General features: G+C 37.2%; 1 protein-coding gene across 1 annotated transcript in view; it reads right to left on the reverse strand.

The window, feature by feature from the left end:
- Nucleotides 1-1,593, reverse strand: part of LOC107094212 (sodium channel subunit beta-4-like) — an 18,041-nt gene extending 16,448 nt beyond the window's left edge. Inside the window, exon 1 of the mRNA XM_015389714.1 lies at nucleotides 1,062-1,593. Within this exon, the coding sequence (XP_015245200.1) occupies nucleotides 1,062-1,155 (94 nt within the window). The 5' untranslated portion in view covers nucleotides 1,156-1,593. The remainder of the gene's footprint in view (nucleotides 1-1,061) is intronic.
- Between the last annotated feature and the right edge of the window lie 11,951 nt (nucleotides 1,594-13,544).

Consider the following 13,544-nt stretch of genomic DNA (forward strand, 5'->3'; position numbering starts at 1 on the left):
AACATTCCAGGAAGACAGCTCGATTTCATGCCCAAATCTAACATGGAACGTTCAACTGGCAAAATGATTCACATCCCTCTCCAGTTACTACTGCAAGTTTCCAAGTGAAACTGTGTTAAAAAAGAATTCATTTAGATCATTTATATATGAACCACATTTATTGTTGAAAACAAACTGAAGGCATATGATATCAAGAAAATAGAGAAGGCTTAATTTCTTTGAGAATTAATGATAAATCACAAACAAATTAATGGCTAGTTTTAAGAATCAAAATATGATAGCCCAATTTTCTACTACTAGTTTTTCCTCAGAGGGTCATCGTCAAGTATTTTATACTCTAGAGTTGTAAATTGTTCTCTAGAGATGGATTTTTTGTACATTTCTGTTTGTATTTTGTATGTCTGTATTTTTTTATTTAACTGTTTCTTTCATACAAACTCACTGAAGTTTGTATATGACATGAACATTACCAGAGTAAAAGTTTCCCAAAAGAGAGAACCACCGATTACATCCAACAAAATCAGTGAGGGGGTGATCAAAAACTCAGATCATCACTGCATCACTACGTCACTAACAGTAACATCATTTCACTTAGTCATCCGCTAGATGCATATATAGGTATTCAAACTTTGGTTTCCCCTTCTTACATTAACCAAGCAATAGTCAGATTGTAAAAGACAGTTAGTTTAGTCAGTTAATAATACAGTTCAGCAACTGATTTCCAGGATATGCAAGTTAAGAAAAGATTCAAAGTTTGTTGTTCTTGATCTCACTGTCCTCGTCATCTTTGACAGAATTTTATTACAGAAGGATCAAGAATGATTGAAAAAAAAAAAAGTGAATCTGCTCTTCCAATTAACCAGGACCAAAACAGTAAAAGAAAACTAAAGTAGGAGACATTGAAAAAGGATAAGTACAGTTTAATTTGATTGACTTAGGAATTTTTGACCATTTGAGTTTGTTGTTCTGAATCCACCAAAAAGCCCACCATAAAAGTGTGCAGGGGGGAAGGAAAGAACACAATGTCACTAAATGTATGAAGCGAGTAGCGTCCAACTCACCGAGCAGCAGCACAGCTGCCAGACCAGCATGGATCAAATCCCCTGATCTCAGCCGACCAGAGACACTCGAACCGGTGCTGTCCACTGACGCCATGACACCAACACCACCTGTCCTTCTATTCCTCTGTAAGCCCACAGGGTATGTCCTTGACAAACTGTCTTCCTGTCCACCAGAGACAGGTTGGACTAATTTGCCTCCAGAAGAAGGTGAGACACTGAGCTGTGCAGCTAAGAGCAAGAATCTGAAGTCCTGCTTGCAGTCCCTCCCTCTTTTCTCCTCCCCTGCACCCTGTCCCGGCAATGAGCAGGGATGTGAAGCACTGAAGAGAAGAGCTCTCCTCTGCCCAGTTGTTCTCCAGAAAGCAAGGTTTGAAAAAAGAAAAGACAGACAGGGCAATGCAGTATCGAAACAAGGAGACTCTGTCTGTTCCCCTCCCTTCTTTCTGTCCTCTACTGCTGCTTGGGTAGAATGAATATCAAGAAAAAACACTCTGAGGGAAAAGGAAAAGAAGAGACGCGAGGCAGAGCTGCAGTGGCGGCTTCACAGTGCAGTATCAAGCCCCTTTGGTCCATCAGCAGCAACAGCTAGAGAAGCAGCCTGGCCAGTAAACCTCACTGGGTGAGACTTGGCTGTAGGAGGACTGGAGGAGAACAGGCATGAGGCACAGAGGGATGCTGGGCTAGAGCCAGCAGCGAGGCAGGAAAGCAGAAAGTGCGCGGAAAGCCGGCACAGGGAGAAATGAGCGAGAGAGAGAGAGAGAGCTACTGCAGAGGTGGAGGTGAGGAGAAAGCAAGAGAGAGAGAGAGAGAGAGAGAGAGAGGAGGGGGACACAGTAAGGGGGGAGGTTACGTCTGTTACTACGCATCCTGCAGAGTAAGGCTGAATCAGCCTTATTTAAAATGGTGTCAGATTGGGACGTGACCTGGGTGCTTTTCGCTTACAAAACACTGGTCTTACTTTCATTGCTTCTCCCATTTCACGTTTCTACCATACTCCTATGTTGGCAGGGTGATGCATTGGCAAGCTCTGATTTTGTCCACTGGCATTTTCCCAAACAATAAATCAAGTTTCATCACCAGTTTCTCTGTTCTCTCTTCAGTTATATTGTATGCTTTGATTATTGCTGGTCACCATTACAATGCTGATATTTTCAATATCAGCAGGTAGTTTTTAATTAATCTTCATCAAATTTTAAGGTTATATTATCACCTAGGTAAGAAGGCATCAAAAGTCTTCCACTTTGACTGACATTTCAGCCCATGTAGTAGAGGATTTGTTCCTCTATTTACAATATTACATGTTCAAACAATCTCTGAGTCTTCTAAATGGGATGAATGTTGTAGATTGTCAGGCTGGTTATACTTCAATATACATGTCAGAGCAAATGAGCATCCATTTGTGAAAGGATAAATGGCACTTTTTACGGCCCAAAATTCTCTTCCTTATATCTTTGTAGATATTGTAATGATGTCACACAAGGAATTAGAACTTCAGTGGGTGCCCCTCAACTTAATCTATTTATTATCCCTAGATGTTATTTACATACATACTGTATATATATATATATATATATATATATATATATATATATATATATATATATATATATATTTATTTATTTATTTATAGGGGGAGCTCAATTTAGCAAGAAACCAAGTTAAGACAAGGCCAATCCTCTACTTCATAGAGCCCATAAAGCATGAAAATATATCCCACTCACCAGAGATGCTGATTATTTATTAAAAAAATCCATTCTTCTGTCTTTATGCAGAAAGTCTTAGTATCTCCAGCCATTTGGCCAGAAACACTATTAATAAAAATTGTCGCTAGCTTTCACTTGGCTATAAACACTTTGCTCTAACTGACCGTTTGAGTGGGTGCTCTGGCTGGCCCTGTGGGGAAAATCTGAAATCTGATTGGCTGAAGAAAGCGTTCCACACTAATATTGTTAAAGGGGTCATAGAATGCAAAACCGAGTTTACGTTGTCATAGGTGAATAACGATAGTTCAGTAGATGAAATTGATGTACAGAGAAGTTCAAACCCAAAGGACACCTCCTTTCTCTGCAAATCTCACATTTCTAAACTTCAACCGTAAAACAGTCAAATTCAAACGAAGCACAGAATTGATATCAATTCAGGGATGTTGCCTTATTTGGTTCTGGCCTGCACTTTTGTCATGCCCTGAAATTGACATACAGACCAGGTCACTGGCCCAAGAACATGAATAGAGGTAGATGTAAGACACCAGTGTAGCTGTTTAACCTAAAGTTGGGTTTACTTCTGCAAGAATTAAAAAGCAGACAGTTTCTCTATTGAAAATTAGCCAGGACCACGGGCGTAAATGCATTGTTCAGGCTGCATGGAGAAAGGGGACATTTTTCACAGTCTCCCCAAGGATCCAAAGACTTGACAGACATGGATTATTTTTGTCTATCAGAAGATTCCTGCAAAGTTTGATGCTCAGCTGTTCATTTGCTCTAAGCATTTTACCGAAGACAGCTTTCAAAATCTTGGACAGTTCAAAGCAGTATTTGCTAAACTTAACTGTAACGAGGGGCTGTTCTGACCGTAAGGCCATCACAACCACAAGCTATAAGTATGATTCTGTCACTAAGCTGTTGATAGCAATGCTAGCATATCTATGGTGACCAGATGTGGGTTTCTGGGGCCACTGACTGGACCGGACCGGGCATTTAAACCGAGCAGTGAGCTCCGGGGCTGGTCTGTGTCAAGGGCCAGCTGGGAACGAAGCGACCGAACCCAACCCAGTGACGGTATGCTTTCACCCGCCTGCCCAGTAAGGCTACTGTCACTGGACAGATTCGGTCGCTCCGTCCCCCGTTGGCTCCCTCTCCCCGTCCACCAGAGTTCCCAGACCAGCTCCAGAGCTCACGGCTCGGTTCTGCTGCACTGTAGTCGACCAAAATCCTGGACATTTTGAAATTTAGAAAACATTTTTAGGTATGAAAAGTAGCACATGTCCGAGTAAAGGAGGACGTCTGGTCACCCTACCGTATCAGTAATGTGATGTTTCAGTGAGTGAGTGCTTGTTGCTATGATGCGTCTTTGCTCAGCAGCTTCGTCATTGTAAACCAACCAATCAGCTCACAGCTCATCTAAATATTCATGAGCATACCATAAAAGGAAGAAAACCTGTTGTTTCATGCTGTGGCATGTGCCACTTGGCACAACCATGCTTGCATTAGGGCTCATAGAACAGCAAATATGCCATTTTCAGCCCAACCCATGTTACACATCCTATTCAGAGAAGTTAAGGACCAGTACCAAATACCATATATAATCATCCTATGACCCCTTGAAGGTAAGATTAGTCGGCGCTGCTGATTCTAAAGGCCCTTGGTAGATTTGATTGACCTAACAACACAAATAGGCTGAAATCTGATTGGACGAAAAAATCGCAGCCCAGAGAAATGCTGCAAAATTAGAGTATTTGGATTTTTTGGGACAATTTACAGTTGGAAAGAAGAAAATTACAGTTTAGTTTATGGATGTAGGTTAGTGTTTCTCATTGATTTTAGGCCAGCAGTGAAGGCCTTGAAGGCCCTGACCACCCACCACTGCTAAATTCATGTTTAAAACTAAACTATGAGAAACAAAGAAAACCATGACATCATGGTCTGGGCTTTCCAAAATATGTTCAAAGACTTGTTTGTCTTTACATACCTGCCTACTTGCCTGCCTGCCTGCCTGCCAGACCATATAACAAGAATAGTTTATTATGGTTTAATTCCAATCAATAAAAAAAGGGTTTAATGTCAAATTGTACCGCCTGAGTAAATATTTGGTTTCAATCCTTTAATTTGCTTCCCACACATACACATTTTAAGTTCTCTGATAACAGTGTTGTAGTACTCGGGATCGGTCTTGGTCTCAAGACCGGTCTCGAGACCATTTTTTGATGGTCTCGGTCTCGTCTCGGACTTGACTGCATTTGGTCTCGGTCTTGTCTCGGTCTCGGGCGCTGAGGACTCAGCATTTTATTGCAATACCAGTCAAGACCACAACTGTGGAAATAATGCTAATCATCAGAATATTATCAGTTTCTTTAAGATCCTTCTTTTTATTGGATGCTTGGATTCAAATCCAAGCAATAACCTGTCTCATTGGTAAATGCAGTGAAGGAGATCAATCTATTTTTTCAACAAATTATCTGTCTCATAACATCACAACTTGGTGACAGATATAGATTTATTTAAGAAAAGTTATATAATATAGCTTTAATCTGTATATGAGAGAGAAACAAGAGAAATGATTGGCTTTTTTTCAGTTTTACACATTTTACAGAATTTTGCACATTGTTTTGAAATAGCACATTTAAAAACAACATAAATGTATGTACTGTTCATGAACAGCAGAGAAAATACAATTTTGATCGACTTTGATTAATTGGTTGAAATTCTGTGATTACTACACAGAAGTACTAAATAAAGATGTTAATGTTTAGTCCAGTTCTGTGTGTTAAATATCTAGGTGTTTTTATGTGAATGTGGGTCTTTTAGATCAATTTTTGTGATTTTGATGATGTTTGACATTTTATTGTCACATACTGGCGCTGGTCTTGGTCTTGACTCGGTCTCAGACCCTAAAAGTCTTGGTCTTGTCTCGGTATCGATACACTCTGGTCTTGGTCTTGTCTTGGTCTCGGGTTAGGTGGTCTTGACCACAACACTGTCTGATACATTGTGAACCAAGTAGACTTGAACCAAGTTCATTTAAGACTTCTTCAGTTTTTGTATAAATATTGCAAAATAGGGCTTGGGGATGAGTTTTGTGACATTAGGTTTTATCTATTAGTCTTGTAGCTTTAGGTTTAGGTATTATTCTGGTGAGGACAACTCACAATAGCACCAACTTTGGTCACAATACATGATAGATCACAGAATATGGTGAAACACTCCTTTCAAAAACATAATTATATATATATTTAGTTAGTTAATTATTTCTATTACAGAAATGACATTAATTTTTAACCTAAACCTACTAGGGTTATGAATAATTTCGGGGTTACCAGTAATTCAGTTTGCGTTGCTCAGATTGGAGCATTATCCCAGCATCTTATGTTTCTAACATGGCCTGGAACTCCATGAAGAAAGTGTACAGTATATGTACCTTGCAAGGCGCAGAGAAGCAGAATTGCGTCCTTCATCCCATGATCGAAAACCAGCAACCAGGACATTAGACTTTGTTTGCCTTTCATCAATCTCACCTCAGCCTTCAAACCAACTCAGAGACAGTGAAAGATTACCAAAGTACCCCAACCTGTATTGGGGGATGCATGGCCTGAGGTCAAAGATTTCATGATTTAATCACGCATCAACAAGGCCATCCAATCTAAGATACAGTATGGCACATTGTTACAGCTGCAGTGGGTTTCTGTCCTCCTTTCTTGTAAAATCTAGACATGCACATTTTAGATCTGCAATTTCCTGAATCCATACAGGTGACATTTGTATTAGTTAAATATATTCTAAAAGGAGTAGATGGGACTGTATTTCCGTTCCCTGAATTCCAAAAAAAATCTGATTTTCATATACACTTTTCGTTTAGACTAAATGTTATTCTAAAACCACAAATATTATTGCATTTCATTCTAAGTTTTTGTTAAGCTTCTTTATGATTTTTTTCATTTTCTGTTTTATTTCATTTTCGTTAGAATGCTACATTATTTAGGTTCAGTCATTGCATTTTCTTTTTGTTTTAACTTCATATAGAGTTGCCTCCCGCTACTTTAATCTGTGCTGGCCTGCCAGATGTCTTTTCTTTTGAATATCCTTCTTAAATAGTTTTTTTCTGACAGCTCAAATTATGTTTACATGTGCTACCATTGCAGAAGTGCCTCCTTTGTGGCCACAATGACATTTTTGGTGTGCAAGTTTGCATCTGACTTTCTAACTAACTTAATATTGACCAAGAACTGTGTCAGGCTTGATAAGTGGAAGTTATTAAAATTTGCATGTCCTACACCATACATATTCATGAAGGCACAGAGGCAAAAGAGATTGTATGCTGCTCTGCAAAATTTACATATGCAGTACGATTTACACCTGCTTTGTAGGTTATGCATGCTAACAGGTTTGCACATGTTTTGATCTGGCAAACTTTTTGAAGATCAGACCCCTTGTGTATGATACTTTAATGTTTGGGTTGTGAAGTTACAAATCAGGCAATTTTAACATTTTGAAAAGGCACTGTTTTGCCTTCCAGTGAGTCATGGCCACACCGTTTATTTAAAGTTTTTTTTTTTCAGCTAATTTTAAGGTTGAATGGCTTCCAAATTGCTAATCACAAGTTGTTTTGCAACCCATTTTCCTTGGTGTTTGATGTAATTTCAAAGTTAAACTGGTTGTAGTGATAGTGAAACACATGCCCTCTACCTTTGGCAGCATACAGGCAATTTTGAAGACACAAACTGAAAATCAGTACATGGCATTATACATACACTGGCATATTAAGGATAAAGACAATGGAATACTTGAAAATAATCATGAAAGAACATATTTGTCTTTGAATATTCGTACTAAAACAGACTCAGTTGCCTGTGAACACCTGTCCCTTGACAGGGTGACCTTGGAGTCTATGTATAGAGGAATGTTAAAGTAATGGGAGAAAATTGTTAGGGGATCAGACATGGAGGACATGGTAATAGGAGTAAAAAAAGAGCTCAAGGGAAGACAGAATGGGTACAGGAGGGTGGACAGGACAGCATGATGGGGGAAGGGGGGTTGTAGCCAGGAGAGGAGAGATGGCAGGAGGGAAAGGAGGGAGGGGAGTTTAGAGGCTGAGAGATGTAGTCGAGGATCTGTTTCTGGGACGGCCAGAGCAACATAATGCCGCAATGATGTTGATCGGATGAGCTGACCCAAGCACAGCTACTTGTTTAGAGTTCCTGCACTTTCCATTTCCCCCATATCCTTAACTCTCACCATCTCCACCTCCTTGATTAACCTTCACAACACCAAACACTCCGACCCTCGGCATCCCCTCCTCCCTTTTCCTCTGTCTCTTTTTCATTGCACCAGTCGGTGAGTGAGCACATTTCAGAACGCATCTGAGGATCAGTCGGGTGGGCCTCTCTCTGTCCCTCTTTTGCCTTCGTTCTTTTTTTTCCCTCATTCAGGAGGGTCACTCTGTCATTTTATGTATTTTATAATACATTATTTTCTTTTAACTTATTCTATTTTTTTTAACGTCACTGGTCATTTTGTGTTCCGGTATACTTCTGTGTGATTTTTGTTTTTGTTTCTGTCCATTTTTGTGTCTGCCAAGGGGAAACTGTGATCGGTAAAAGGTGAGTCCTGTCTAAAATTAATAGCAGCTCCGCAGTTTAGGATATAAACACATCTTAATCCACTTTGGAAGTCAGAGTTTTAAAGTACTCAATGCTGTGCTGATGTGAAACAATCTACACACAGAGATTTGTTTTGGATGTTTGTTTTTAAAATTCCTGCAATTTTCCTTATAGCTGAGAGCTCCTAGCAAGAATATGTAAATGTATGATATTGTGCTTAGATACATGGAAAAAAAAAAAAAAATTGTTATGGGATATACAAACTTTCTGACTGTTCTCTCTCACTGCACACTTCAGTTAAAATGCTTTGGAATAAAGGATGTGCTTATGTTTGCTATTTAATGTTGATTATAAAATATTAACTGGTGGAATATTTTTTCCTTAGATTGTGGAAATCAATCATGTTGGTCTGGTTCAAAAATAAGGTTATCTGTTTTTTTTTTTATGGAACACTCTTTATCAAACTGATCCCAGTGGACTGTCCTAGTTTTCTTGTGCACCTGTTCTTCGGTTCAGTCTGTGGCACTGAGACAAATGCAATATGAAAGTTAAAGCTAACTTTTTATTATATATATATATATATATGTATTAACTATTGGCTCATTCAGCAGAAACAGGATTTTCTTTCTCCATTATCCTAAATTTAGCTATTTTAACATAAAGGAAATGTTTCCCTTGCTCAGGCTTAAAAAAATTTGGGTTGTCTATGACATCTCTTTGTGCTTTTGCCCTTGAGCATTGCTGTCAACATAACCAGGTCATGTATAACAGTGACCTAAAAAGAAATCTGCATCCGATAGATTTTGATTTTACTATTTGCATTTTATGCTTTCAAGTTTCAGATCATTAAACTAATTTAAGGATCTGAAATATTTAGATTAAACATCATTACTTTTTAAATGAGTATTTCTTTAATAAAAACACTGACTTTAACCAAGGCCATACAAAAATATGAATTTTATTTTACTTTTAACTCTTTATCTGAAGTTCCCCAATTGCTTGGATAATTTCCCTATTGCCCTTTGTCTTTTTTAATCTTTAGTAGAGGGTTGATTGAACAGTTTTAATAAATAATGTAATTTGTTTCTGTTCATAAAGCAGGTCAGCAGTTCTGACCGTAACACTATCACTACCATTTTTGACTGTTAATACAGTGTTTCTTTTATGGAATTATGTGTTAGTTAGAAAGTCTTTGGAAGCATGAAGTGAAATGGATCTCCAATTAATTATCTGGTATAATTTGGTGTGTCTAAGCTTCTTCTCTTTTTGTTCTTTTTTCCTCTTTCTTATTATAAAGGCTCCCAACTAATGCCTTTGCTTTTCACATTTTTTTTTGAGCAACCTGTTTGATAACTTGCCTGATGTTGAATCCCATCTTTATGCTGATGATAAACAGATTTACTGTTTGTCTCCTGCCCTTTCACAATAATTTAGACATCACACTTCTGCTTTTGACATTGTTCATTCCTGTCTGGCAGGGGTGGAGCAAGTTTTGAATATAGAGTAATCAAAGATTATCAGTACTGACCCATAGGTTTTCTTTATTCATAGGAGCTCTGGTGGCATTCGACCCTCCATGAGTTGTAGCATATGTTCCTGCAGACCATCTGAGGTGAGGAACCACTGGAGTTTTAAGCTCGGTAGCAAAGGCAAGAGGGTAACACAGTAGTTGGAGGTTGATAGGAGTTTTACCAGACTTTAAAACTGTGCCCATTTAAAAACATAAACAGAGTAAAAAAAACATACATTTTTTAATATGTTGCTTAAAACTCAAATTTGCAGTTTTTTTTGCATTTATTTTTACTTTACCAAACAAGGAAAACTGCAGAAATTTTATTTCTATTTTCCAGAAACACTAAAAAAACAAAAAAAAAAACACATTCTCAGATTACGGTGAATTCTACTGCTCCTTAAAGAAGGCTAAAATAAATGCGAATATATGGTATAAGCAGTGGTTGTGACTCAAAAGTAGAAAGTTGAGGTCCATTTGCATTCACCTACTGTAAACTGAACAATGCATTGGGTCTTTAATTTAATTATGCTTACTACAAAGTTTTCCTCCTATTTTGGGATACAAATACTATAGATTTTGTATCACAATACAAAAACATATGCCAGTTGATTAAGACCAGATTGTAATTCTATCAGGTCTTAATCAGTGTCTGTGCGCATTATTTTTTCATCTAACACACGAGACGATCATACACTCACACAGTGCCAGGTTGGTTAAGCAGCTTCTTCTGCTTAAAGGTATAGAGGACGATCTTCTATTTCCAGGTGGATCATCTAAGTAAGTGGTCCTCCTAAATGTCAATCATTCCGGTGAAATGTTTAAGTAAGGCCGTCCTACATTTTCTGCGCATGCACACTTTCAACCACTTTATCTGTGGTAAGCTATGGTTTCAGACAGTCATTGAAGCTCATCTTTCTCACCACGGTTCTTTGAAAACGGCTGATAGTCGTAAGAGAAAAAGTGTCTACCAAGTGTATGAGAAGAAAAAAAGGCCTCAGAAGAGGCAGATATATTTGGTGTCATAGCGCCCCACTGTCGCCATAGGCTGTCGCTACCCAACAGCGGCGACTAATAACGATGGTGCAGGCACCACGCATTGGACCAAAGGGGAATTGATCATCTGTTCAAACAATAAATTGACTGAGTTCACAATAAATTCCTCGCCCTGTATAGTGATTGAGGGATATAGGGGTTAGGGCGGACATTCCAGCACAGTAAGCTTGTATGAGCTATAAGAACAATTTTTAAACAGGGTGTGAAATGAGCAGAGAGGAGAAATGGGCTTGTGCATGCTCTCGCACATTTTTTTTTTAAAGTGGAGAGGGTGATAAAGTCGAATATTTAATGGGTTAAATATTCACTGAAAGTTTTCTTTTTGTATTAAGTCAGGTTCTGCGTTTCTGATGAAAATAGAAATTTGAAGCTTGATAGGATTTAGCTTAGTCAAACAAAGAAACAAAGAATTATCTGTATTAAGGCAAATGTTTTCATTATTAGCTGCTCTTTGGCCTTTTTCAAGCAGGGACACATTTAATTAATCTAGTATTCATTCTGGTATTCCTGCAATAGGATGATTTGAAGATATTTTTTCCACACATAGATCTTTTTGAACAGTTTTCATTTGCTAGTCAGTGTTTAGTTTATAGAGACAGATTGATTGAGGGGTTAATATTGCCCTTGGTTTATTTCTGTATACTGGTGAGGAAAAAATAGCAAGTATGTCTCCAGGCTGAGTGTACTTCCAGTTAAATTTATATTAAGTTCATTTCATTTTTTTTAGTACAATTTCCTTTTTTCAAAAAAAAAAAACAACAAACAAGTTATTGTGAAAGAAGAGGACAATATATTAAGTCATGATAACACTTGCTAGCACATGTAGCCAATATCAAGATCTGTCACTTAATACTGGTTAGCCTTATACCGAACCTTATAAATCCAATAGGAAATTGTTGGCATGATAATGTTCCATGATCATAGGAATGATTTATCTTTATTCCAATATATAAGATTGGATGACAGTAGCTTGTTTAAAGGTAGGGTAAATTCATAGCTGGAGGTCATTAACAGTAAAAAGAAAGGAAATCATTTATATTTTTTTATTGTATCTTTTATGTTTATTTCTTTCTGCATGAATACATGACAACCAGTCATAAACAGCACAGTGTATGACATCATACAGCCAATACAAACATTCTTTTGCCCCAAATAATATTCTGCCATCTCTCTTGGATCTATAAAACATGCATAAATACACAGAGTCCCCAAACAAATATGATTTTCCTCCTTGTAAAACAACTCTGCAGCAAATATGTCAATAAATCACAGTTTGTAATGATTATTAAGAGGCCAGTTTAACAACATTTTCTAATTTAGTTTTGTGTAAAAATAGAAAAGAGGGTAAGATAGATCAGTCATCTTTAATTTTGGCTTTTCGATTTTACTTTTTCTAATAGTACCGCTGAATTTTCTCTTTCTGGAGAGTTTGTCCTCTTCCCTGTGAGCAAAAAGGGACTGCTTCTACATAAATTAATTATTATTGAGTCCCAAAAATACTGATGTCACCATAGCTCTAGCTATAGTAACATAGAAAAGAGACTGTATCCTTACAAGGTGGTGGGGAAGGGACAATAGTCAGAATTACTTAATTGCAAGTATATGTTCTTAAAGAACATCTTGATTTTATTTCTAAGGATAAAATTAAGGGTGGTTTGGTACTGAAAACATCATACAGGTTCAGATCCAGAAGGTAAGAATTGTTTTGGTCTAAGCTACTAAATTCATTTAACTTTTCTCTGCAGATTGCGATAATTTTTTTTAAAATGTATTTATCCAGGGGTAGTTTACAAAATAAAAAAAAAGAAAGAAAACAGTCTGTTTTGCAAATTCAATCTCAATCAATCAACACCCTTTGACTTCCAAGCTATTTCGTGTATATCTAGGTTTGTGCAATTAATCCTTTAATATTTTCAGTTTCTAAAAATAAAGCCTCACTTTGGAATAAATAATATAGCTCATAAGTTTTTTTTAACATTTTAAAATATATTCACTTTCAGGTTTACAGGAGGCAAAACAGTGACAATAAAGTGCACAGAAATAACTTATACACTAAATTATATGTGCAGCTAATGCATGTCTAAAAATCAGAGAAGAAATTTACTGAGTAAAACAACATCACTGACTGCTGAAGAAAATGTAAGCTTAAGCATGCTTTCACTCATATTCTTTTTTGTATATCAAAACGAAATATTTTCAACATTGTTTTATTTTCATATTACATATTTATGATATGTTATGAGTGACATGCATTTATGGAAGTGTAGTAAAATGTGCATGCTTCAGCTGCCAAAACCATATATTTTACTAGCTTTGGTGGATAATTACACCTCCCACATAAACAGGCTTATCAGGACGACACTTTGTGCTCTTCTCAGTCAGTTCATGACTGTAAAACATTCTGTTGTTGTTCATTTGGTATTGTTTATTAATTAAATGGTTAATTGGGAGTACTGAGCGCTTATGGGTGCATGATATGCAATGTTATTCTTAAATTACTATTGTTTATGTAAATCTTTTAATTTAGTTACTTTTATAAAGGTGTTATCACATTTTCTACACTAATATGAAATATATAATTATGGTTGGAATGTACATGTTTTAT

Source organism: Cyprinodon variegatus, unplaced genomic scaffold (assembly GCF_000732505.1).
Source record: "Cyprinodon variegatus isolate N-32 unplaced genomic scaffold, C_variegatus-1.0 Scaffold470, whole genome shotgun sequence".
Classification (NCBI taxonomy): domain Eukaryota; kingdom Metazoa; phylum Chordata; class Actinopteri; order Cyprinodontiformes; family Cyprinodontidae; genus Cyprinodon; species Cyprinodon variegatus.